The sequence below is a fragment of the Sylvia atricapilla genome, chromosome 11 (assembly GCF_009819655.1).
Source record: "Sylvia atricapilla isolate bSylAtr1 chromosome 11, bSylAtr1.pri, whole genome shotgun sequence".
In the NCBI taxonomy this organism is placed as follows: Eukaryota; Metazoa; Chordata; class Aves; order Passeriformes; family Sylviidae; genus Sylvia; species Sylvia atricapilla.
Window position 1 is genome coordinate 6,243,074 of NC_089150.1, and position 25,984 is coordinate 6,269,057.

The following is a 25,984-nucleotide window of genomic DNA, read 5'->3' on the forward strand; positions in this document are numbered from 1 at the left end:
TACAGAACCATCCAAAACACAACGGGGGGGCAGGGGAAACCACAGATGAAACAACAAAGAAAACAAAAAGCGGCTGCAGACCTGTGTAAATAAATGGTGAAGCTGCTTAAACCCAGAGGATTTCTGGTTTGTGGTGCTGGATTAAAGAGCAAAGCAAGAGCCAAAGAGATTCTGCCTGCATTCTGCTCTCAAAGGAAACACAGCACACAAAAGAAAGATTGGCAGCAGAAAGAAGATCCAGTGTTTGGAGATCAGTGTACAACTATCAAGGCTGAAGTGCTCTTTAGCAGAGTTCTCTAACACACAGCCTCTGTGAGGAAGCTCTGGAGACCATTTACAGAGTGCTTGCCTGAGCCCAGGGCACCACTGAGTCTTTCTTGGCCACAAAATATTATCTCTGGCTGTTTAGGATGTTCAGAGTCCTCAGTCCTCTCAAGGAGATGGGAAAATCTGTGAGGCCAACAGGCCACGAGACATCTGAGGAACAGCTGCTGAGAACTTCAGAGGTTCCAGGGACCTTTAAGTTGATTAAAAATAGAAATAATTTAATCAAGGTCACATTTCTCCTCAAAAAGAAGGAATTCTCTTTAAATACACAGTATTTTGTTCCAGTAAAAGTTGGCAATTCATGGGCCTTTGAAAAATAAATACATTAAGTCATTCTAGGCCATCTTCTTTCAAGATCATCACTTCCAAGGGGACTGAGAGGTCAAATATGAACCACAGCAAGAAGTCCCATGGTACAGTGTCTGCCCCACAACCCATGAAGGATCTTCCAGCTAGATCTTTAGGACAAAGTTCATTTTGGATCTTTGATTGGCTTCTTCCTACCACTACTACTCAGCTCTGCTCCCCTTCTAAATTCAAAACAGGAGGGAAATCCAGAGAAAGGAAATTCCTTTGTAAGGAAAAGAAGTAAGAGTAGTTTCCTTACACACACAAGATCCATTTCCAACTCATCTACTTGAGCTTTATTTGTTTCTGGAAGTTCTAAGCTCCCTTCCTCACTGTTAGTGGGAGCTCTGTGCATCTGATGGGGTTTGGGAGAGCATGAAGGTAAAATAAAATCACAGATGAGAGGACACATTCTTCTCAGGTCACTTGGTAATGCACAGATTCCTGTGGCCTGAATTAGTTAATTCCTAAACAGCTGGGACTGTCAAGAAAACGGTGCTTTTGCATTCCCTTCTTAATGCTCCCTTCTGCTGAAGTATATTAACAAAAGAGGTTAATTTGTCAAACCACTGATATTCATATGCTGAGCTGAGATTCATCACACTTGGTGGGCTGGAAATCTTTTATAGGACACAGAATTAAACACGAGCTGGACAAAACAAGGAGAGGTACCTTGAGTCACCCTGAGCACAAATGGACAGATTGAATTTTCCTAGCATCAGCCATAATAAATACATCCCAGTGCACGAGGGGTGAGGGAACAGTGGAACAAGGAGGTATTCTTGGCTGATTCTGAAGGTTTTGTTTGTGCCCAATGGCTTAGGCAATTTGTTCATCCTTCCTTGAAGACTACATTTGTAATGCTGTACCACTGCTGGGGTGAGTCAGAGGTGAACTTAATGCCCGGATAAATTCCAACTGCACAATTTATGTTCACCTGACCCATGGATCTGAGCCACACATTGACTCAAATATTAGAGTAAAACAAAGAACTAAAGATCTTTTACATCTTGCCTTTCATCCCTCTGCACAAGGCAGAGCCCAGTGGGAACTTGGGCAGAATTCTCTCCCCATGGTTTGCCAGCCTGAAGGATTCAGATTTAATTATGTTTTCAAAATTCTTCTCAAATTGTTGTTTTTCCTCATTTATTCTCTCTCACAGCCATCTGGACTACCTAGGCAAGGTGAGTTTGCCATGGTGGTTCACCTGTCTCTTAAATCACACAACTACACTGCCTCCTTCAAACACCCTCCTGAAATTCTGGACCAGGCATCAACAATCATGAGCTAGGCTCTCAAAAGTACAGGAATGAAAACAAACACATCAGGGCTCTTTTGTTGGCTGGTGTTTGAAACTTCACCACAGCATCCAGTTCACATCTCAGACATTTTTTCCATGGTTGTTAGATGTATATATACACTTCTGTTTTTTCAAAGCAGCTCATACTTCACATATTCACATCAGTCTGAGAGACGTGGATCATGAAAGGTGAGAAGAAACAGTAACATTCAAGTTTACCCAGAGAACATTTATCCACAAGGCACATTGATATTGTCTCTCAACAGAGTGTATGACCTGTATCATAACATCAGGGAAGGGGATGCTTCAGTGATCTGCAGAGGCACTGTGGGCTTTATTCTTCTTCCAGTCAATGACAGCTGAGGCCAGAAGTGCCTGACCTGCCACAGAAATTCCTGGGCTTAGTTTCTAATTTCATTCCTTCAGACACTACATGCTCTCAAAGTAACAGTTAGTACGATTAAATATTCAGCATAAGCATCTCTCAGCCATCTAAAATTCAAAATTAACGAATTAAACAGACATCTAAACCTATGAGCAAAGTGAAAAAACAATAACTGAGCATTGGTGACAGAGCTGTGAATCCAAAATAGAATTCCTACTCATTACTTTAGGATAGAGTGTAAGCACTCAGAAAATGAGCATATTTTCAGAGCACTAAAAAGGTAAATACTCTGGGGAATATCACACTATACCTACTTAACTCAGGGCTTTTAGATGTGTACAGCTTTTTTACCTGGCCTGATACAGAAGTGAATACCCCTGCCAAGCACGACAGGTGTGGGATGAAGATGTGCCAAAGCTGCCAAGAATTTTTTAGGTGAGAATTTCTTTCTGAAACATCTTCTTTGCCCACAGCTTTGTTAGATGTTCTTCTGGTTATTATTTCTGGACAATGAGCTGCAATTTTCAAAAGATTTTGCAACAAAGGTAAGAGACCATCATGCAGCCACCCTGCACAAGCCTCTGTCACACAGGGAATTGTATTTTGACCAACTTGTCAGCCCACAGCTCTGCTGAGAGGGAAATCAGCAGGAGAACAGTGATGGGAGCATGATTTGGCTTTCAGAGATTGAAAGTTTATCTGTGTAAGACGGTGTTTTGCAAGGCAGGATACAGGAATAATTAACTGTGTAGAGTGTTGAAAGGAAAGAGGGAAGGGAATAACTAAGAAAGATAATTTGTTTTCCTATATAATAAATATAAGCTGCCTCCCCCCTCAAAATATCAATCATTGCTGTAAGGAGACTCTAAGCCAGCTGCATCCATTTAAAAGGGTTAATGTGAAAGTCTAGGATTTGTAGTACCTATTTCTACAGTCATTTTTGTCAGGGGCACTGGTAAGAACAAGGACGCACTGAAGGGAGGTTGAATGCTTGTCTTGTAACAGCTGCCAGCTGTGAAAAACAGCAGGGCACCTTTCTACCTCCTGCCTTCCCTGAGGATTCCACATCTGGTCCCAAGGAGAGACAAGATACTGGACAGAACACAGGGCTAATCCCATCAGGCAACATCTAACCTGCCTGCTTGGGTTTTGTCTCTTGCCAGCCACAGAAATAAAAGCTCCACGTGTGAGATATCAAGGGATGCTTAGACAAGAAACTTGTCTTGCAGCTAAGTTTCAGGCTTATGATTTTTGTGGGGGGCTGGAGGGTTGCACTGAATTTTCATTGAGTTGTATATTAAGGGTTGTAGAGGAGAGGAACTTTCTACCTCAGCAGACCCCAAACCCCACACTACTCTCTTTTGTGTAGAACTTGAGCAATTACACAACCCTGGAGCAGAAAAACCCCATTTCACCACCCATGAATGCTGAACTTTTTTCTAAGCCAAACACTGGGAGTCAAATTAGAGGAAAGGAGTTGCTCAGCTGGAAAGCTGATGGTGAAACACTGAGAAGCCATAATTCCCCACATTTCTCTGCTCCCAAGAAATCACACAGCTCTTTTACAACCAACTGAGAAGCCTGGGGTAGTGCAGTTACCCAGCTATTGAAAGGCAGTGACTCTTGCTGAACTAGGGCAGCACCTGTGTGTATCTTTAAGGAGTAGCAAATAGAGCCTGACTGGTCACCTCCAGCTGTCTGCTGGCTGGCACAGCACAGGTCAAACCCCAAAAAAGGTCAGAACTAGCAAAAGACACTGGTCTGTACAAGATACAGCAGGGAAATGAGATTACCACATTGCACAGTGAAAATAAACCCTTGGTTCACTTGCTTTAGCTGAAAGAGGAGAGGAAAACACACATTGCCAACAGGCTGCAGAGGGTCTGCACCACAGGAAATGGTCACTTTCGACTTCACAAAGCATCTGTTGATGTAGTCTGGGGTGCACATCACACCAGAGAAGTCTTTGCTGCTTTTCTTAAAATATAAAGAATGAGAAGAGCTATCTTCGGTAGGTTTCTCTAGGAAATCTCAAAACATGAACAGTTTTATTAGTCTGATCCAAAACTGTAACTAGAAGTCAGATCTACATGTAAAAGCAAAAGTCATGAACGCGTTTGATGTATTTTAAGTAAGACACTGAACCGCAGTTGTTATTTACAGATCAAAGAAGCTCCAGCAGTGTCCTGAAACAATCTAAGTGAGAAATGCCAAAATCTGATTTCATCCATGTCCATGTGTTGCTTTGAACTTGTAATTCACAGAATTGGTCACTATATTGAACTAATTATCAAGCTTAAGGCTTGCCAATTTTGACGGCTGTGCTCCCTTATAAAAAAGTCAGGTCTGAAGGGAAGTGGGATGATATACTGGAAGATGTGCAGCCTTTATTGAAATCTGGGGAGGAAAAACAATCAATGTACCAAAAACATCCCTTCTTGCCAAACATAATTTACTTTTCTAATTAGTTACTGCAACACAGATTAGCAAAATAAATAGTTTGCATTAACCAATACTTAAAAAAAAATAAAATAAAGTGGTTAATTTCTCCTCCTTCACAGGAAAGTTTTTTGTAATGGTTAAGTGAAAAAATATCTACACTATCTAAGAATCTAATGAAGTTACATATTGTACGTGGAAGTAAACCAATAATTTCACAGCACAGCCTAATACATTTAAATTGAAATACTAGGAGCAGTGCAAAGAAACACTGATCAAGTATTTCTGTAGGCAGGAATAGAGAAGCAAAGTCTGTTCAGATATCAGTAAAGACTTAAAACCTACTTTTTTGCCAATTACTGTGGTTGGAAATGATCACAAACACTGGTTTGCCAAAGAAGTGATTTCAGGAATCACACAGCTTAGGCTATAATTAAAAAGCAATCTTTAGGAAATAGGTTATTACCAGTATTTAGTAGCTAATTTGTTCATTAATGCCTTAACAAAGCTCTCCTCTGATTGCAGTGGAGGAGGAACAACTTCAAGAGGATTATTTGCTATTAAGACTTGTACTCAATTATTGAGAGTGCTGCTGTGCTGCAATTACAATGGCAGAGCAGTCATCAGGAAATCTGGATGGATCCAGCCCGTGCTGCAACCAGCAATTCCCACATGCAGGGGCTCTGAATTCTAAGGATTACTTACAGAATACCCTCACAAATTTGAGTACTTGCTGATTAACAGAGAGGTGCAAGCTCACTGTTCCTCAATATCAATCACACATTTTATTTTATGGGGATTTTCCCCCCCATATTGATTTTATTTGTGAAGAAGCAGTTGCATAACTGCTGGAGTCTCTAGATAACATTTTTCACCAAGATAATATGATACTAATTTGGCCTTCTTTCTGACAATACTTCAGAAAGCACCTTCTGTCAAAGCCTATGAATACCATATTTAAGTCACATTATGGGAGATAAACATGACAGCAACTTAGAAACATATGCCAAGTATTGACAGGTTATAATTGACTCAAAGCTGCCACTGCTTGTCACTATCTCCTGTAATAGTTCCTGTCCTGCTGATCAGGAAAAGGAATTCAACACCTCACTAGCCCCAGATTTAACTTCTTCTGTCTTGGGAACCACAACAAACAAACCTCGAGGTAACAGGACTGAGTTAAGAAATCCAAACTCACCCATGTTTATGAACTGCTTTTCCTGCCAATAATAAATCCTTAGTCTCTTATTACTGTATTTCAATAGCAAAGACTTTCCTACAGCAAAATCAGGGAATACCTTTAACAGCATAATTAAACCTGAGACGTATTTTCTATGTAAAGGTTGGTTTGGGGAGCTGTTGCCCAGCTGACACAGAATCTCAGGAAGCCTTCAGCTGCAGAGCAAAGCAGAGAGGCCCATTAATCATATTTATCAAGATTGTCTACCCTGGCTTTCATGCAGTTAGGGGAAATGTGCTAGTCAACTTCAACAACAAGGAGTGAGGCTAAAACAAACTGACCTAACTGCATGGGTCATTTCCAGAAATAGAAAGGATATCAGCAGCACAGCTGCACAGGCCAGGAGGCAAAATGCTGGGAAGGTTGGAGAAAAATGGGTAAGAAACATCCTCCCAAAACTTTTGAGGTATGTAGCCAGTGGCAAAATTAATAATGGGCTACATTTTGCTTTAATTGGCATTCAGTACATTAAAGTCAGCAAGACAAGATTCAGTTAAGTGCCCTATGGTCTTGTATTTCATGAGCCTCCTAAAATGTTTTATTGCACTTCAGGATTTCATATCAGCAAAAGCAAGAAGGGAGCAGATAACCTCCCACTGAGGTATGAGCATATTATTTATTCTGATACTCATGGAATCTTCTTTATTTGCCCCTCTCTTTTCCATTAGGAGACTGTACAATGCCAAATGCAAACACAGAATACAATGTACTGGCTGTTCTCCCATGGGAAAACAGGGGTAGTATCCTGGCTTTATGATTCTCTCTCTTTTTGAGGCTTTGCTCTGTCTGAAAGAGCATTGAGATGCCTCAGTCTCCTCAAGACAGAAATCTGTCCACATATTGTGCATAAGTAGCAGCCTTTAACTGGGAAAGATTCAAGCCTGGGACAGCCAGATCTGGCAGAGGGACCCCAGCACTGCAGAGCCATGCCAAAACATTCAGGCCAAACTCTAGACCTGCTGGCTTTGAAAAGTAAGAGCACAGCTTTCACATATTCAACCAACATAAAAAGAAAATGTGCAGAGGTTATGCTTTATTGGCTTCCATAAAATTAACAGAAAAATAAAAGTGAGATAAGAGCCTGGTTTAATAGCATATTTCCATCTGCAGCACATGCACCAGGCCTGCTTTACCTAAGTTTCTATAAAAATTAAGAAAATCATGTTACCACCCTGCTCCACCTCCCACAAGCCTTTCCAACTCCATTGTCACTAAGAAGTGACATGAGATTTTCAAATTAAGGTGCATACCACATTATCTCAAAGATTATAAATTTAGTTGTATTTTTTTTAGAAACAGATAAGCTGAAGAAATGCAGCACACTAACAGAAAGTGATGTTGAAATAAAATTTGAAACAGATGATTACACAGCCCATGAAGTCTCAGCAGAGATACTGCCAGGTGTTGGGGTCAGACATCCTCCTTTTTCTTCTTCATGGCACATGGGCATTTATTCCATGGGGCAACAATACATGGAGAACGATACAGATCTTATATAATCTATTCCTATCAAATGAAAACCTCATCAAAAACTAAAAAACAGGAGCCCATAAAATCATTCCCAAGCTAAACCTCACTCCATTTCCTCTCAGCCCCCAGAAATCCAGCAGGGCCAGTTCGCAGAATCAAATCGGCAGCATTCCAGAGGCGGAGTTTCCTTTCCAGGTGGGTGGAGAGGTGAGATGAAAGCACCAATTCCGGCATCAATTCTGGGATCAATCCCAGAATCAGCCCCAGGATCAATCCCAGGATCAATCCCAGAATCAGCCCTGGGATCAGTCCCGGGATCAATCCCAGGATCAGCCCCGGGATCAATCCCAGGATCTATCCCAGGACCAGTGCTGGGATTAACCCCGGGATCCATCCCAGGATCAATCCCGGGCTCTATCCCAGGACCAGCCTCGAGATCTATCCCAGGATCTATGCCGGGATCTATTCCCAGGTTCAGTCCCGGGATCTATCCCAGGTTCAGTCCCAGGATCTATCCCGGGATCAATCGCGGGATCTATCCCAGGTTCAGTCCCGGGATCTATCCCAGGTTCAGTCCCAGGATCAGCCCCGGGATCAATCCCGGGATCTATTCCCAGGTTCAGTCCCAGGATCTATCCCGGGATCTATTCCCAGGATCTATCCCGGGATCTATTCCCAGGATCTATCCCAGGATCTATCCCGGGATCCGCGGGTTTCCCCCCGAACTCTCCCCGGCCTTTCCTGCCGGGCGCTGCTGCCCTCTGCTGTCCGAGCGCGGGCAGTGCCACAGGCGGGACCCACGGCCATCCGCCCATTGATTTCCCTTTTCCTGCCCAAAAATGTTCACTGCTAGGATGAATTCCTACCGCACTCCCGGGATTCCCCTTTGATCAAGCTTAGAAAGCTGTTTCATTTATTCCATCCGCTGAAACTAGCCAATTCTGGCCCTTAAAGTGTCCTGAAGCAAGGTATAGCTTTCAGTATTTTCTCTTTCGAAGGGCACTTCTCCATCACTCAGAACAGCAGGATCAATTCCTATTTCCTGCTAGATAATAAGCAGGTAGTGTTTCAAAACAATTGAAGTATGATGTGTCTTAAGACGATGTGTCACTTGGAAGAACTGTTCCTGTGACACTCTCTCACAAGTGCTTCTCCAGCCATTCTTCCAATCGTTAGCATAATTGATAAATTACATAAGCTCTCTGCCATAGACCAGGTTTCTTTTTCACGCCTTCACCATAATCTTTGGGTTACAGATTCAATTCCTGAGTTCCTGATTCTTTTAATTGTGCTTCTGTTTTTTAGCAGGTGCAGAGAAGCCAGAAAATAGTAGCCTAAGTATGAAAAAACAGGTAAGTGCTATTAATAATGACAGCAGCATGATCCTGCAAGTGGAAGTATGCCACTGGAAAATCATGTTTTGGTCTACTTCAGGCAAGGATTTCATCCCTGAAGAAACAGTCCTGTACTTTCAGGAAATTGCTAAATTGCTTGCTGTTCCAGACCAATCACACACATTTACAGGACTAGTTGCTTCAGAGAGTCCAAGACCCTTGACAAGAGATTATTAAAAGCAATACCATATTTTCCATATAGAAGCATCCACGTGTATATTTGCACATATTTTATATAAACATATGCCCTATACATATATATATGTCTTTCTGGGGTTGGAGAATTACCCACTTCAGCATGCATGTACAGAAGTTGCTTCACCCACCAAAAAAAAGTGGCCTTCACCAAAAACAGCCCAGCAACCCCCCAGCCATCAGCAGGATTATTCTACAACTTAGCAAAACAGGAACTGAGACCTAAGAAAGTATTTAGACAGACAAAATACAGTTGCCCATGTTGGAATGCAGCTGAGGAATTAAAGCTAAAAGCCACCACTCAGCCAAAAATTCAAACAATGGTGAAACATGTAGAAATCAGTGTAGCAAACAGAGTTCCTAGGTTATTTAAAAGATGAAAAACAATCAACAAAAGAAACAAACAAAAATATCACAGCACAAAGAAAACCAGAACTTTTTCTTCACAGTCTTATTTTCTTCCCAACTCATTCTTGCCCACAGTGCTGCTACCCACCCACAAAACACATTCCTACACCATGAATGCTGCATTTGCAGAAACACTTTCGTAAGCTGCTTTGAGAATGTATGGAAATGGTATCTTTGTTGGGAGCCTGGAGCAGGACACGCTTCCTGCAAGACTCTGCTTGCACACACATTCAGCTGGAAAGAATCTGCATTATCAAATCACACACCGTGCTTTGAGTGCACATGGCCTTCCAAGTGCTCTTCTGTTCAAAGACCCCAGCTGCAAGGCTGTAGCTTTCAAAATACAGGAATACTCTGCATATATGGAATTCTTTTCATCTGAGTATACTCACTGATGTCTGAGAGATGCAGTGACTGTGTGCTCCATTGGTAAACAGCACACCCATGGCACCAAGGATGGCTGAATCTTGCTTCTGGCCAGTCTATATGGATACTGCACCTGGCCTGAGCAAGAGAGTGTTCAACAGAACATCTTGGTGGCAAACATGCTTGTCCAAAAAATAAAAAAGGCAAAACCCCCTCATTCCTTCCTCTCAAACTTCAAGGAATTTGCTTTAGGATTCTGTCCACCATTCAGGCGTGTCACAAAACCGATTTCCCACAACTGGTACATTAGGAAAACCAGGGTTATTTTGTAGTCTGTTAAAGTCATTTACAACTGCTTTGTGAGATCTCCATTTTCAGCACCAAGTACTATTCCAGCATGTGCAGGGAGAAGGTAATGAGCACAATCTACAGCAGCAGAGTTATTAATTTTATCCATTTACTGGTGTTCCAGGTCACAAGCCAGGGTGTGCCTGAGGCCTTATCCCAGAGCACGGACTTGTCTCCTGCTCCCACCCCTCAAGAATCACCTTTAACCCTCCCAGCCCCCTAAAAATTAAAATCCCTTGAATATTGATACCTAGGATGATACAAGGGATACAAGAGACGATACTATTCCAGCAATGGGCTTTCCAAGACAAAGTGATGTTAAGAGTGGGAAGCAGGGACTTTTTTTTCAACTTCTCCCATTAATCCTGAAGTCACATAAGCTCTGCACAATTTTCCACAAAGCTCATTAATCCATTTTACAGCCCCTATCCTTTCAAGAGACTGCTGATGCTCTGTATGGAAACACCTAAGCCAAAGAAACGCTTGGCTGCTCAGTAGAAGTCAAAAACCAGTGTTACAGCTCCTGCCTGGCAAATTCCTGGTTAAACCCAACCTATCTAGAGTCACAAAATAACATAAAGCCAGCTTGGTTTTCCAGAAGGTAACAAAAGACAGATACTGCACATATTTCACTAAGGAGGATGTTTATTTTTCCAAATATTGTATTAAGATAGTGTCCTGTTTGCCTATTTCTATCGACATCTGCTTTGTAATACACAGAGAATGACAAAAGATCAAAGTTTTAATTGTGCAAGTGAAAGAATGTATTAATAACATTCTTTCTGTCCTACAGCAACAGAGATAAACTTAAAAAAACCCTCTCTAACAGCTCAGAGAACAGGATATTTATATAAAGATGTCCTAACAAAAGAAAAGCACGCAAAACTACCTTAAATGGATAAACAAACTCCCTGTTTGCAGTGTGCCCTATCGAGCTCAGCCCTCAGAAATCCCCTCCAACCCTCAGTCAACAGGGTCAACATATCTCAGCTGGGTTTTACATTTTTATACAAACCCCTCTAAGCATCCTTTGTTCATCAACCCTTTAAAATTAGGAAAATGCAAGCAGGTGTGCCTTTAAGGCCCATTTTGCTGCTAGTTGCTTTAATTTCCCTCTCCCAGGCAGTAAGTTGTTTGAGAGGGGTTTTTGTTGTGGTGTTTTTTGGTGGGTTTGGTTTGGTGGGTTTTTTTTAACTTCTAGCTCCTTCCTCATCTGCAGAAGCTGCACTGCAGGTTCTCCACAGCCCGTTTGAGACACACCTTGTAAAAGGACAGAGGTTCTGTGGAACCTGGACAACAAGCAGTACCTCCTCCTCAGGAGATGTCATTTCTCCTGGGCTCTCTGGAATTTGTTGCTGTTTGTCACACTGCTGCCACTCACTAACACAGCAGCACACTTGGAACTGGCTGGCCCTCTCCTCCCCGAGTTATTCTATCACTCCCTCCCAAGACAGCAGCAGCTGCCTTTATGCACTCAGAGCTCTGCCCTGCATACACCAAAGGGAAAAACACAAACTCCAAACCAGCCCAGAGCTGCACTAAGTTAAAGGACTGGGACTGCCCAAAGTGACAACTTGGCTGTCTCACCTACAGCAAGGCCAAGAGCACTTGGTACCCAAGTGGGGTCAGGTTTGTCAGGGCTTTCCTTCCAAACTCAGAGCTCTCAGTTCTGAAATGACATTGACAAGTAAAGCCCCCTGCCACCTCCACCTGAATGGAGGCCAACACAAGCAGAGTTGGAATTGTCTCAGAGAAGTCTAAGAGGATAAGCTCAGCCAGGGCTACCTGCACAGCAAAGACTGACGTTTGAAAGTGACCCTCAGCCCCTTTCCAAAACATCTGTGAGTTACAGAGAACCAGTCATTCTCCACACCCTTTGTCTTTAAGAAAGTTTAATATTAATTTAGCTCCTTTTGAATCTACTTCCAAGCTAGAGACCAGTCCATCTGCAGTATTTTTACAAGTGACAAACTGGATTAAAAGCACATGGAACACCCACTCCGGACTTGCTCACTCCTTCCAAACCACGGTAATTCAGGACAGAAGGGACACCAGATTTACTGTGAGGCTGCAACCTGCACACAGACATGCCAGTGAAGTAACTCAGTGTACACAGGGAAATTGGACAAAGCACTTCCTTTCTTTTGTGCTGTCCCCTCATTTATAATAATGTCCTCTAAGACATCTGCTGGAGTCCTGTAACATGAACGGAAATGGAAGAGCTCCAATGGGAACTCAGGGGTTTCTTTCTTTTTCCCATGAACTGAACATTATGGAATTTTAACAGATGTTCTACTTGGTCATAGTTAATAAAATGAATTATGCAGGAATTAAAAATCTGGCTCCATTTGCTTATATAAAATCTCAGCAGCAGAACTCCATTCCCATTTAGGAATTCTAAAGGATTTGCAGTGGATTTATAGTCTGCTCCTGCCTTATTATGAGATGGCTGGAAATCTTACCAGTTAACTTTTGTCTGTTGTGGAAAATGTGAATAAATTTACCTGCTCATTGACTGATCATTGTAGATGATCCAGTTTCCACACTGGTGCACACTGGTACACTACAGCCATAGGAAGGGGCAATTCTCACTTGGGATTTGCTTTGGAAATGACATCATGGGAATTCCACATCATTTCACAGCCTCTGATTTCTGCCATTTATTCAAAGTCTCATTGAGCAACCTAATAACCATACTCCCACTTTGTGCTTTATTACAAAAGCCTTCCTCTTGGAGCACAGATGTCTCTTTCAGGCTTCTACTGCCAACAGAATGATGCACTGTACCTCACCTCCCTTTCCATTTAGGATTAGTTCAGTGTAACTACATCAAAGGAAGATGTAAAGACCAAAATGTAATGGAGATGTGAGAGAAGAGGCACCAAAAAGGTGAAAAGAGTCACAGCCAAAACTTTCAAGCCTGGATGTTCACTCAAAGTTATTTCCAAAAGCATTACATATTTAGTCATCTTCTTTCTCTTCTAATATCCATCTGCTCAGACAGCATTCTAAGAAGACAAAGGGGAGTGAGAATCAAAACTGAAGGATGAAACAACTATCTTGCACCAGCACAGCAGCTAAAGCCAACTAAATGGAGCAGAGTAAGGCTGTCCTGAAGAGATCCCCTATGCTACAGCAAGATGAAGCTTCCACACCACACTCCATTTATAAACAAACTTATTTTCACTGAAATTCAATCAACTGGCAAGCAGATCTCTGTCCAGAAATCTGCTTGATACAAGACACCAAATTTTATCCCAATGCAACAGCTAAAATTAACCTTTCTTAAACTCTAGCTCAAGAACTTTGCCAGTGCGAGAATATAATCATCTGTAAAGCATCAATATTCCCAGCCTCTTCCAATTTTTCTGAATGAAAAATCATGTATTGAAGACCATCTATCCAAAAATTCCCACTCCATTATAACTAAACAAAGGGGTTTGTGTAGGTAGAGAACCAAAGCATGCAAACAAACCTTGTAAATATGAAAGTCAGCTGGATTTAATATCAGCCTGTATATGTTATGTAGCTGCCAGGATGTGTCAAATAATGAATTAGTATAGATTTTTATCTGAAAATAAAGATGTTAAAGGAAGAAGTGTACTCAAAGAGAAGGAAAAATACCAAGATTAAATGTCAGGCTTACAACAGCTCCAGCTGAAGGTGCAAAAAGCTGTTACTCGTGTAGACATTGCTTTAAAAAATTTAGTGTCAGAAAAATGCATCAGTTTTAACAGTGTTAAATTCAAAGGTGTTTTTTTTTTCTTTTTAAACATCACCTATGATTTGTTTCATTTTGAAGAGAAAGCACATTTCATTTAGTGATCATTTATTTCTCAGTCTATTGGACAGATTCTCCCAAAAAGCAATACTTCAACTGAAATCAGTTCTGAAGGATCTTTTATGAATATACATAATGGAGAATACTCCCATTAAATTTCAAAAAAAGTGTTGCCATTTTGAGTAAACCAAGTTATCTCAGCAGGGTCACACACTGTGCCATGAATATGGTCTGCAAATTAATTACCACCCTGACATATGTCAAAACAAATTTTAAGGAGAACAGCACACAGTAGTAACCGTGTGCTTTATCTACCTGTTAGTATGCAAAATCTGTACTCAATGGGATCTAAATTTATTCATTTATTCAGAACCCCTCTGAGAAATCAAAATTATTCGTATTCATTCGCCTTTTTTGCCCATCTGCAAATGAAATCTGAGTGAATAACACGTTTAGTGAGCCAGAAAATAAGTACAGGACAAAGCTATGGTGGGGGTTACATTTCAGAAAAGCAGGTGTCATCTTTGCACAAATAACTAATTTTTTAAACACTCAAAACTGCTAAAATAAACCGCAGTGCATTAGCATTTGTCAGCACTTTAAGGAACACTAACTTTGGTGTTTCTTATTTTAGGTAATACCCATCTTTATTCTGTAGTTGTAAGAAGAGCTGGCCAACTTAACTGTCCTGAAAACAGTTTTCAGGCTGAAGCAAGGCTTTTAAAAGCAAGAGCTATTGAATAAAGATTAAAAAGCCTCTGGAACTGGCTTTATTATCACAGATCTGAGCCTGTGTTTAAAACCAAAGAGGGAAGATCCAAACCTGCTTTATTCACTTGAGCTACATCAGGAGAAGACAAACCCACACAGACCACATCACAAATGTCACACAGGGAGCCCTTCCTGGACACCAGGGGCTGTGTCCAGTCACATGCCAAGAAAGAATTCCTCCCTTCCCTCCCTGGGAGGGTGCTGAGGCCCTGGCACAGGGTGCCCAGGGAAGCTGTGGCTGCTCCATCCCTGGAAGTGTTCAAGGCCAGGCTGGATGGGGCTTGGAGAAACCTGGGACAGTGGAAGGTGGTGGAATTTGATGGGTTTTAAGGTCCCTTCCAACCCAAAATTTGCTGTGATTTTATGCTTCCCGAGGAACCAAGCCTGATCTCTCTATTCAAGGTACACAGACATCATGCAACTTTGTTGTGCCAAAAGATGATCTCCTGGGGTTTAATACTGAAAAATTTTTATACTGGGAGTTTATCAGTAGGTTTTTCTACTCCTTTTATAGTTCTGCCCTCAGTTCACACAGCGTATCAAACACTTCCATGACACTAATCCTGGAATTCACAGAACATTTATGAAAAGATTTCAGTTTAGGAACATTTTTCTTCTGAGTGGGCCAAAATATTTTTAGGCCTATTTTTTTTTTCTATCAGTGAAATACTTCTGATTTAGAAGTTAAGTAATGCCATATCAAATCTACAGACTGGGTGACTAAATGCATTTCTTTCACACATTAAAAAAAAAAAAAAAAAAAAAAAAAAAAAAAAGAGAGAGAGCACAATCCTCTCTATATACAGATGACAAATAATCCCTTGGCATCTGCTGACAAATATATTTAAAGAAAGCCTAAATCTGTCTGTGCTAAACTTGGCCTGATGCCACCAGTTCACCATTGTTGGCATATATAGTTCACATGATGCAATCACAAGACTTCAGAAAGTTTCCAGTACTTTAGCTTATGGTTTTCTCATGTTAACATATACCTTTCCATCCTTTTTCAATTTAGCAGCAACACAACTGGGAGACAGGATGGTAAATGATTTTTTGCAAGTATCAAAGGCTTTCTTAGTGCTCATTATCAGCATTCTATTTAAATTACAGGCTGGTAACTTACCTAGAATGAAATATGCTGGGATTTAGAGCTTAAGGTTAGAGCAACTAATCTCAATTGTACTATTATCTCTTGTTAGAAAACTGAAGCAAAGGAAGCAATTGAAAAAAAATAAAGGAGAAAAAGACAAGTGTTTTACCTCTCTTAATACTGTGCTTTTATAACCCCGATAAAGTCCTTGAATACCCTGTAAACCAACAAAAGAAAGCATCATCCAGGGGGAATGAGTTTGTCAAAGACCACAATTTATTGGTGATTACAAGGCAAGCATTACAGCCCTAAAGTGTCACATCTCAGCTTCAAATTGACTGTATTGATTACAACACTGTATGCTGTATTCCATTATTTACAGTGCCAGAGGGTTTTATTTTCACCTCCTCAGCCTTGATTCAGAGCCTTTATCAAGACAAATGTTTCATATTTTTAACCAGCTGAAAATACTCAAAACAATTAAAACTTATTTTATAAGTGTATATAAAATTATGTTGTTTATTATTACAGGGCACTTAATTGAAGTGTTTGGCAAGGCTTATGGTTCTCTGGCCAGCTATATGAATAGGGAAAAACATATGGTTTTGACAGAATCAGCTTTTAAAGCAGAATCAAGTCACAGAAAGAAGTTCTAGTGACCTTCTTGTGCAAGGTTATCACAATAGTTTCCATTTGAAAGCAAATAAAATTCAAGTGGATCACTTAAAGGACATATTTATGTCTTCCTTTCTCTGAGTTTTACACTCAGAAAACGTGTTATAATATTTTCCCCACAATGTTTTTAGGAGCCACTTTCTCTTATGGAACACAGCTTGAAAATCCCCCCTTGTGAAACTCTGCTAAAACAGAAGTGAACAGGTTTTCACAGGAGGGAACAGCATAACTCCAGAAAAGAAGACAAAGGCCCTTATTTTTCAAAAGTAACCAATACTGGATGAGCACTCATTTCCAGAGCTCCTCCTGAGCCTCTCTGAAATGGTGCCTTTGGGACATCCCCTCCAAAAGCCTGCTTCAAAAATTGGGAACCATTCAGCAAACTGCACACAGAAACTCAACTCTCCTGCTGCCCCAGACAAGGACTGTTTGCATAAATACAAACAGAGCTTTGGAATCTGGAAGCTAAATCCCTTTTTTTTACTTTTTATTTCCCCTCTCATCTTTAAATGTAGGTATCCCATATAAAAAGAGGAGAAAAAAGTGTTGCTTGGAGCATGCATGAAGCGCATGCCCCAGGGGGAGGTGGGGGTTTCGTTTCCTCATTCATAACACGCCAATCACTTTTAAAAACAGAAGAATAGAGGGAAAAGTGCTGGGAAAGCACAGAACTGGGCCAAGGTTGTGGGAATGCTTCTGGACGTGTACAGCACTGAGTGGGAAGGATGAAAAGGTTTAGAAATTTTGCTCTGAACTCACCTCCTGGTACAAGGTGTGGGAGAGAATCCGGAGAGTGCTCGAGGAAGGAGAAACCTGGGCCCTTTGCTTGACCACCTCGGATGGAACCCGTATGAGACAGGCAACCTGCAAAAGAACCAGAGCCTCAGGCAGCAATTGTTGGCTTCCTCTTCAGAGAGCAAACACTTCTTCCAAGAACACGTGACAAATGAGATCAGGTTTGTCATTACAGGACTTAGAAGCTGCTCATGAGCAGCTTATGTATTTGTTCTGAGTGCCATGCACTTTCTGATCACAAAATTACTCTAACAGGAGCATGGAAGCACCCTTAGAATTTTTAACTTCGAAAAAAGAAATAGATTTGAATGGAAAAAATCACTGATAAAACCAAAATTTGAATCCAACTTGTCTTTTGGCAGTCACGGGAATTTTTCCCCCCACTTTTACAGATTTAAAGTGGAGATTCAGGACTGCTAAGACCAACAAACTTGTTTCTTTGGTAATTCCTTTGTGCCCCCTAGTGACCAATAGCGGGAGCCATTCTGGTCAGCTTTAGACACAACCTATTCCAAGGTTTACCTCAAAATACACACCACACCTCATTCAAGGCAAAGCATTGGACCGATCCTTTCCTGCAGAATGAATTTACCAGACTCTGCAGACAGAAGTAATAATGTGGCTGCTGCCACAATGCTCCAGCTCTGCTGAAAAAGCCAGGCTTGGATTTTAAATATTCACCTGCCACTTCAGCTTCAGGAAGGGGTTAAAGCTTGTGTGCACATCATTTCATAGAATGAGGAACCTGAACTGTGGGAGTTATAAGCCTCTCATGTCTCTAAAAAATACCTGTTCATCAGCGCTTAAAATTTTAAGCAGAGTTTGTCTTCAATTGGCTCCAGGGATACTTAAAGCTGTGATGGGACTGGTGGCAAAACACTGCAGATCCCACAGGTCTTTGCCAGACTTTTAGCCTGCCTTGAGACCATTGTGTGCTGGGCTCAGGAACACTGTAGCTCCTAGACATAAAGGTGATCACAGAACACTCTGAGTGCAGAGCAGCCCAGGTGAAAGCTGTCCATCTGAAGCAGCAAACCAAGCAGCTAACTGGGAGATCCACGTGTGCCAAAGAAAGTATAGGAATTCACTGGAGATTGCACAGACACAGCAACTTGAGTGGTCATTTGTGGGTAACACAGTACAAGGTTTAAGTTTCATTTTCACAAAGACACCAAGAAAAAAATCCGTTATCCTGTTACATTCCTACAAGTTTACTGGACAACAATATCCAAAAGTCATTACAAACAGATCTAACTCCATGTGCTCTTCAATTCTCAGGGTCAAAAATAACAGGTGACCCCAATCTGTCAAGAAAATAAGAACTGTCAAGTTTTTTTGATAGTTGAGCATAAATATTTATAGAACTTCATGCTTCATAACACTCCGTGTCCTTATATTAGCTTTTTATTCCTTAAAAATATGGAGACAGGAGGAAAGATTTTAAAAGGCTGGGATGAAAACAATCTAGTCAATCAAGACCAGACAAAGAGCGCTGCATGGCTTCCTGACATCTGGGGTGCTGCAGTTTTGGCAGGAGAAGGGTGGCTACAAAGTAATGTCTCCATTTCCCCCCAGACTACTTGGGGTGCATTTCATTTCAAATTAACTTTGATGTTTCTTCCATTTGAATTTGCGCTTACAAGGGAGTCTGTGGCTGCACAAGAACAAAAACAATGATTACATTGTGCTGTTCTGAAAGGAAATAAAGGCTCATGTCACCCGGGCAGTGCTGTCAGATTGGCTCCATAGGGCACTTCTGGTATTCAAAAAGCCACGAGTTGCAGCTGCCAACATCAGACTGCACGGTGACATTTTCACTGTGCACCTGAACTTACAACGTGTTACCTTGTTTGTTCCTACACATGCACCTTCCTATCAACCCCAGCAGCCTTTTGATGTGGAGAACAGGTCTCTAAAGGGAAGTATGCAAGATTAAGTTCACGTGTATCTTATTAAAAAAGTAACAGCCTGGATGGGAGGGTGCAGAAAAAAATCTCAGCTCTATTATGCTCTGATCCCAATCACTGCAGCGCCTTCCAGGTAAACCTGTCAAAGGTAAAAGGACACAGTGCAGGTATCCAGGCTTTGCTTTCTTGGACAAGGATGTTCAGGCAGCACCAGTATAGTAACACTGCACCAAGGGAGTGCACATTCAATTTTCAGACGTGAAAGCTAGAAGCAAATGGCACAGGAAGGGTGAAAGGTGCAGGAGTGCAGCTGTCCCACGGTACCTGCCCACGTTCACACTTTCACCTGCATCCACCACAGGATTAACAGACGTGGAACATGGGCAATAATGTGGCCTCACACAGGGGGCCATTCAGCTCCCTAATCACCAAAAAATTGCTTTTTAATCTCGTGGCTGTTCACACAGATAGAGCCTGTTGCTTGACACAGAAAAGCACAATACAGAACACCATGCTCAGGCCATTCCTGGTGCATCCTACTGCATTTGGGGATGACCTCGGGACGAATTATCTCTGTGCTGAACATCTGCAGAGCCAGCCATGGAGAGGGTCCAGCAGTGGGCCCTCAGCCACCTCAGATGACATTAGGGCATCAGACAACAGCACCCCATTGACAGGGACCACGCTCATTTTCCCAAGCAAGCTCTGGAGCCAGGGGTATTCCCATCTTCTGATGGAAGCAAAAAGACAGAGTCAGATTCCTGGGAAAATTCAGGTGCTGCCCTATAAGCTCCCTCCTTATTTACCAGGTCAGGTAACACAATGCCAGTGCACATGGATAAATATCCTAAGGGTAGGAAGACAATAATACTGAAATAAAAGGCTTAAGAATTTTCAAATTTAAGCTATAGGAAAACCTGATTTTACAGCTACAGACAAAGCTATTAAGAGTTCACAGAGCAGGTATGCAGAAATGACAATATTAGCACCTATTACCTTTCCAGCTTTATAATGCTATGACCACTTCTGAGCAAGAGGGTACTGAATTTCAGAATCCTCAAATTGATTGTCTCAAATCATTACTGGGTCAAAAGGTGGCTCCAGTATTTAGACAAAAACCTACGTGCATTTTTAATTTACTGAGTTGCATTAGCCAGTCAGGAGCAAAAGCTAAAACCAGGTCTAATTCATTAACATTTATCTATGTATTGCTAAGACAGTGTACGTGCTAATTAAATTAAGGTAATTTGTTTCCTCTGTCAGTCCAGGGAAAAGCGTTGTAACTTTTGGGTTCTCCTCACACGAACCAACGCTGCCATCTCCTGGTCGGATTTATGTTGGAACCAGACTGGCCTGGCTCTTGTGAAGAGTGACCAGTGCAAATAAAGTCTCAAAAGTGCCATGAAATTTTACATATGCAGCCATTTAGACAGTTTGTTTCGGTATAAATGTGGCTGCAGCAAACAGAAAATAAGATCTGCTGTAAATAGCACCAGGAACTGGCACAAAGCCTCTTCTATGGGCTCACCTAAGTGTACTGGAAACACTGATCTTAAAACTGTAACTTCTGCAATCCCATCTAAATCCAAATCCCATCTAAAGCTGCAGCAGCTGTTCAGAATCAGGCAGATTCCTCTAATTCAGCACAGGGGTGTCCAGCCCTTTTCTTTATACAATAACACAAGATACACAATAAAACAGGACAAGGGAGCAAAGTCCTGCTTACACAGAGGCTCAGTGCAAACAGAGGCAATGCCAACATCTTTAGAAAAGAACACAACAACTCCTGGTCTTCAACGCTATATTATGATCCAAATATTAACATATCTTATTTGGATTAACAGCCTTTTCCTTCCACCCTTTGTGCTCCAGGCAAAGCATTTTCTCCCTGGCTGGATTTGTAGGGTTTGGTAGAGAATCAAAGATAACATATATGTTTGTTTTTAGGCACCTAGCCTAGAGTTTGAGCGTTAACCTGTGAACTGTGCATGAGATGTACCCAGAATCATTTGGAAGAGGACAGACCAGGTGTCATAATTGCTATTAAGGGCTTAGGCTGGGCACTTCAGCTGAGCTGGTGCCCAGCTTTCCTCAGAACCAGGGCCACAGCTGGTACAACACTTTCAGCTTTGCAGCTCTAAGGAGAGCAGCTTGAGAAAGGATTTACCTCCTCCTGCAGCTCCCTGCACAGCTGATGATGTGACTCACACGCTCCTAAAAGCTCCCACAGCCACAGGGGCTGAGCACTGTTATCTTTAATAAGAGACAGATATTGCTGTAAGACAGCCTACTGAAGTAAGAGCCCAATTTCTGGCACCTGATGAGCTCCTGGCTAAGGAGCTGAACTATTCTCTGCACTAACCTGGACTTAGGTGAGCATCAAGACCAAATATTTTTCCACCTATTAATTAGCCAGCCGTTCTGCTGCATGGCAGGAGAAGGGGAGTCTGAGGGCAAAGGACTGTTTTGGCATTTGTCAGTGGCTAGTGATTTAGGAACTTGCACTCAGTGACTCTGAGCAAATCTCTGGCTTGCACAGCCTACTTGAAAATTTAGTACAGAAACACGGAGTAAGCTCCAGAAACCTTTTCTTCTGATGCAGCTTTAAACCCTTTAGAATCCTTTCTAAAGGATTTTCATATTTCAATTTCTCAAGCAGGAAGTTGGTTTTAAGGACTTTATCTGTCTGAGTAGGCTGGGAAGCTTTAATTGATGTTCACCATATAAATATAATTCAATACTTCACACAAAACTAAAGGAACATGCCTAGGGACAGTTTCTCTTAAATGTCATTTGCAGAGGTTTATTCTTAATCAAATAAGAATATAATTTATGACACTATAAAACTCTGCATCCAGAGAGCAGAGACTTTAGGCTAAACCTCACAGTACCTGTGCAAGATAATCACTAACCAATTAGGGAGGAGAAGCTGCTGCACAAAAATGACAACAACAAAGATGCTATGATTTATCAAAGGACATATGTTTCAGCTGCAGTCAATCTGCCAACAAAATCCTAATCTCTCACCCCATTTTTGAAGGTCAGAAGGATTGCCTCCTGAACAGAATGTAAAATAAGCAAGAAAAACAGAACAACTCTAAAACCCCGTTCAAAGAGATGCAGCAATAATTTGGGGGTTTTTAAGTGAAACCTGCATTAGCCCTGACCATACTGCTGCAGCTAAAAGCCACCTTGGAGCTCAAGTTTGCTTTGTTGCTGGTTTTCTGTGTGTTCTGTTTCTGAGGGGTTTTTTTAATATTAAAAAAAATGCTGCTTCCCAAAATAGGTTGATACGTCATAATCTGAAAGTCTCAGTTTTCTATGTCAGATGTTCCCTTCTAAGTAGGAAGTAACTATTTTTAATCTGAAATATGAAAAATCTCCTTTTCCCTTTCTCAGATAACTGAATTAGTAAAATAATAAGCAAGTTTCAAATTGAAAGATCTTAAATTGCACTGATTTCCTTTGGATCTGGAGAATAAAGGGGAAATTGCCCTCTCGGTTCATGTCAAAGCCTCTCAACAAAACTTGAATTTAGCACTGCAGCTTTCTGTGCCTATCCAAACCCTGTAAATTTATGCTTGGTTCTTCAGATCTCCCTGGGACGCCTCTCTCCAACAGAAGGGAAAAATGAATGCAATATTATGAGATTAGCAAAGCATTTCATCCTTCAAATAACTGCTTCTAACTGTGGTCACAGCTCTTGAGTTGGAAATATTAGCTAGCAGGGAACGTGAGCTGTGAGCTGCAGATGGAAGATGAACTGCCTCACCCTTCCACCACCAGGAAAATGAGCAGGAGCTACATGAAATATCCTCATATTCATATATATTGTTTAATATATTTCTTGGACAGAGCACCTGAACTGCTGCAATCACAGACCCAAACCATTTCAAACACCAAAAGAACCTTCATCTAAATAACTGCTGCCCTTTTGACCAAGCCAGAACAAAAATACAAGTTTCTCTGGTCAGTAATTCACTGTGGGTCACAACTCCAGTTGAGAACAAGTCCTTCCCCAGCTGCTTGTCAGCTGGCTGTGCTACCTGCTGGAGCACAGAGGATACAGAATGGAAGTGTTATTCCCTATTTTAATGAGGGAATTGTCTCTAGGGATGACAGAAACTGCCCCACACTTGTACTGTCCACTGTCTTTAAATGCCAGCCCCAAGGAAATTGTTCACCTCCAGCAAAAGCTTCAGGAAATGCTAAATCCTATTTTCCCACACACACTCTCAGGCACAGCACAGAAGTGCCCTTCCAGCACAGTGAAATTCAGTCCTGTGTAAAGCTGCTGGGGTCATGAACAGGTGACTCCACTCCTAATTTAAACCCCATGGAGAGAACAAGTTTTGACTAATGGGCTCTGGATGGGAAAGTTTAGACAATGCCAAGCTCTTTGTCCCATCTTTTCCTCTGACTGACACAACAAGGCCTTCATTAATTTAACTGCAGTTCCCCTGTATGCTGGTAGGAAACATTTCTTCAAAGAACAATCTCACCCAGCAAGATCCCTCAGATCTCAGCACCTCCCAGAACTTAAAAACATATTATTTCAGAGATGAGACCATTCACACAGACCAAATGTCACAAGCATTTGGAAAACTGGAGTTTCTGCACAAACATTTTCAACTTCCTCTACATTCCCACCTTAGATGACTTTACCTGGAATCTGCAGAGCTGTTTTGCAGATTTATTTCATCCTGTCATTTTCAAACCTATGACAGCTCTGTTCTATTACTTTCCAGAGCTTCCTGCTTCAGAGCATCATCTGCACCATCACACACTTGTTCCTTCACAATGGCCATCTTGGCTGAGCCTTTTCACCCCAGCTGCCTTCTCATCCATCATTTCAGGAGCCCTCTCAGGGCTACTGGGCTTCTGCCCATCTCAGATTTCCCTCTCCACACATGGCTCTTCAATTGCCCAGGTACATTCCCAGCAGATCCTGCTGTGGGTTCCCTGCCTGCCTTTCCTTTAGCCATGTCAGATACACCTCAGAAAACTTTCACTGTCCAGCAGTGGGAATTTGTGCCAAGCTCTGTTCACAGCAAGGAGAAACAGGCAGAGAACAGGGGAAGTTTGTGAAGCTGACAAGGCTGACACTAAACACTTCTTCGCAGAAGTACCTCTCACTGCAGATGTCTTGAAAGTTTGTGTGCTTTGCAAAAATCAGTTGATCTTTTAATGTTTAAGCAATGTAGAGTTTTGTTGCCTTTTTAAAACTAGACCTAAAACTTACCAAAAGTGGCCTGATGTTACACACCTCTTGTACTCCAGCACAAACTGTGTCCCAGAGATTTTGAAGTTCCTCAGTACAATCACAAGCAGTTGGTTTAAACTCAAGCAGAAAAATCAGGCAGATGAGTAACTTGAAAAAGTTACATTAACCTGGTTGATGCTTGAATCATAAATTACTACCACTTTTAAAGACAGAAATCCTTAAAACCTAAGAAAAGTAGACCCTTAATTCAACGTACAGAGCCATCTGCATGATCCAATCTATTCCAGCAACACTTTCACCATGAAAGTCTGTTAAACTGATTTTAAAAGGCTTAAGAAACTCATTAAATCCTTCAGCCAAACCCTTCTTTCAGCAAAAGTAGCATGGTGCATCACATCCAGCATAAAACTGTTTCCAAGGAGCCAAGTGGGGTCAGGCTGTGTTAGAGGAGGACAGACGGGAATGAGATTCCAGGCAAGAGAACACAGGCAGTATTTTCTGAAAACACATTAAGTCTCCTGTTGAAAGAAGACTAGTATTTTGCAATTTGCTCACTCTCTTGGGGTTACATTGGCCCAGAAGATGGAAATTTCAACTACATTGTATTTTATTAAGTATTTTCCTTTAATTGATCCCTTACTCTTTCCTTCAGCCTTTTCACTTAAAGAATTATGGGCTCCATGGTCCACATATGGAGCTATTCATAGTTATTCCTCACAAATCCTGCACAGAACATTATTTTAGGGTAAGTTTATTCCAAAGTGTGTCAAACATTTCCAAAGCTGACTGGTACAGAAAGTCAGGAAATCTATCAGGAAGTACTTTAAAATTATTTCTTTCTCGCTTGTAACTTTTTAATGCAAATTTGCTTTCCTCGGTAGACACTCTGAGCTACCAATACTTCTCAATCAATGGAGTATCACCCCTGTGATCAGAAGGGGTGACAACCCCTTGACAACCATCAAGTTTTACTGCGAAGCAGCACGTTCTTTAAGCCCTGGAAGGAGCAGGTTACACAAAGCAGCGGGGGCAGAGCAGCTGATGAAGAAGATGCACTATGTGCAGTTAGCACAGAGCATGCAGGAGAAGATCAGCGTGGGTGGCTGGCTAGGTATTTGGCAGTTCTTAATTTGCTGTTTCAGCCTCTAATTGTATGATGGATTTGTTGGCAGAATTTGTGGATTCATGCCCCCATTCATCTTTATTTACAGCCAGTTCTCAGCCGCTGCTCTCAGTTTCCAGCCGCTCTCTGTTCTTTCTCCACTACCTCTCAAAGACAGCAGTCTCACCTTCCCAAGCATCTCCTAACCACTGCTTCTGCATAAGGATTTGGCAAAAATCCTACAGCATCTGTATTGCAGACCTGACCTCACATAGATTAATTTATGAATATTTCAAACCTCACCATGATTAAATCAAAAGACCACCTACATTGTTGCACTCCCCACCACTGCTCGTCTTGCCAGGGTCAGAGTATTCCCTTTCTCAAAGCCTGTGCTCAGCCAGGTTTGCACAGCACAA

The 25,984-nt window shown here is 41.6% G+C and overlaps 1 protein-coding gene across 4 annotated transcripts in view; it reads right to left on the reverse strand.

Annotated features, from left to right (window-relative positions):
* SLC25A26 (solute carrier family 25 member 26) overlaps positions 1-25,984 on the reverse strand; it is an 84,121-nt gene that overhangs the window by 47,991 nt on the left and 10,146 nt on the right. For all 4 annotated transcript variants that reach the window (XM_066327219.1, XM_066327220.1, XM_066327217.1 and 1 more), the window contains exons 4-5: positions 17,297-17,401; positions 16,032-16,079 (exon numbers count right to left, since the gene is read on the reverse strand). In XM_066327219.1, coding sequence (XP_066183316.1) covers positions 16,032-16,079; positions 17,297-17,401 — 153 coding nt within the window. The remainder of the gene's footprint in view (positions 1-16,031; positions 16,080-17,296; positions 17,402-25,984) is intronic.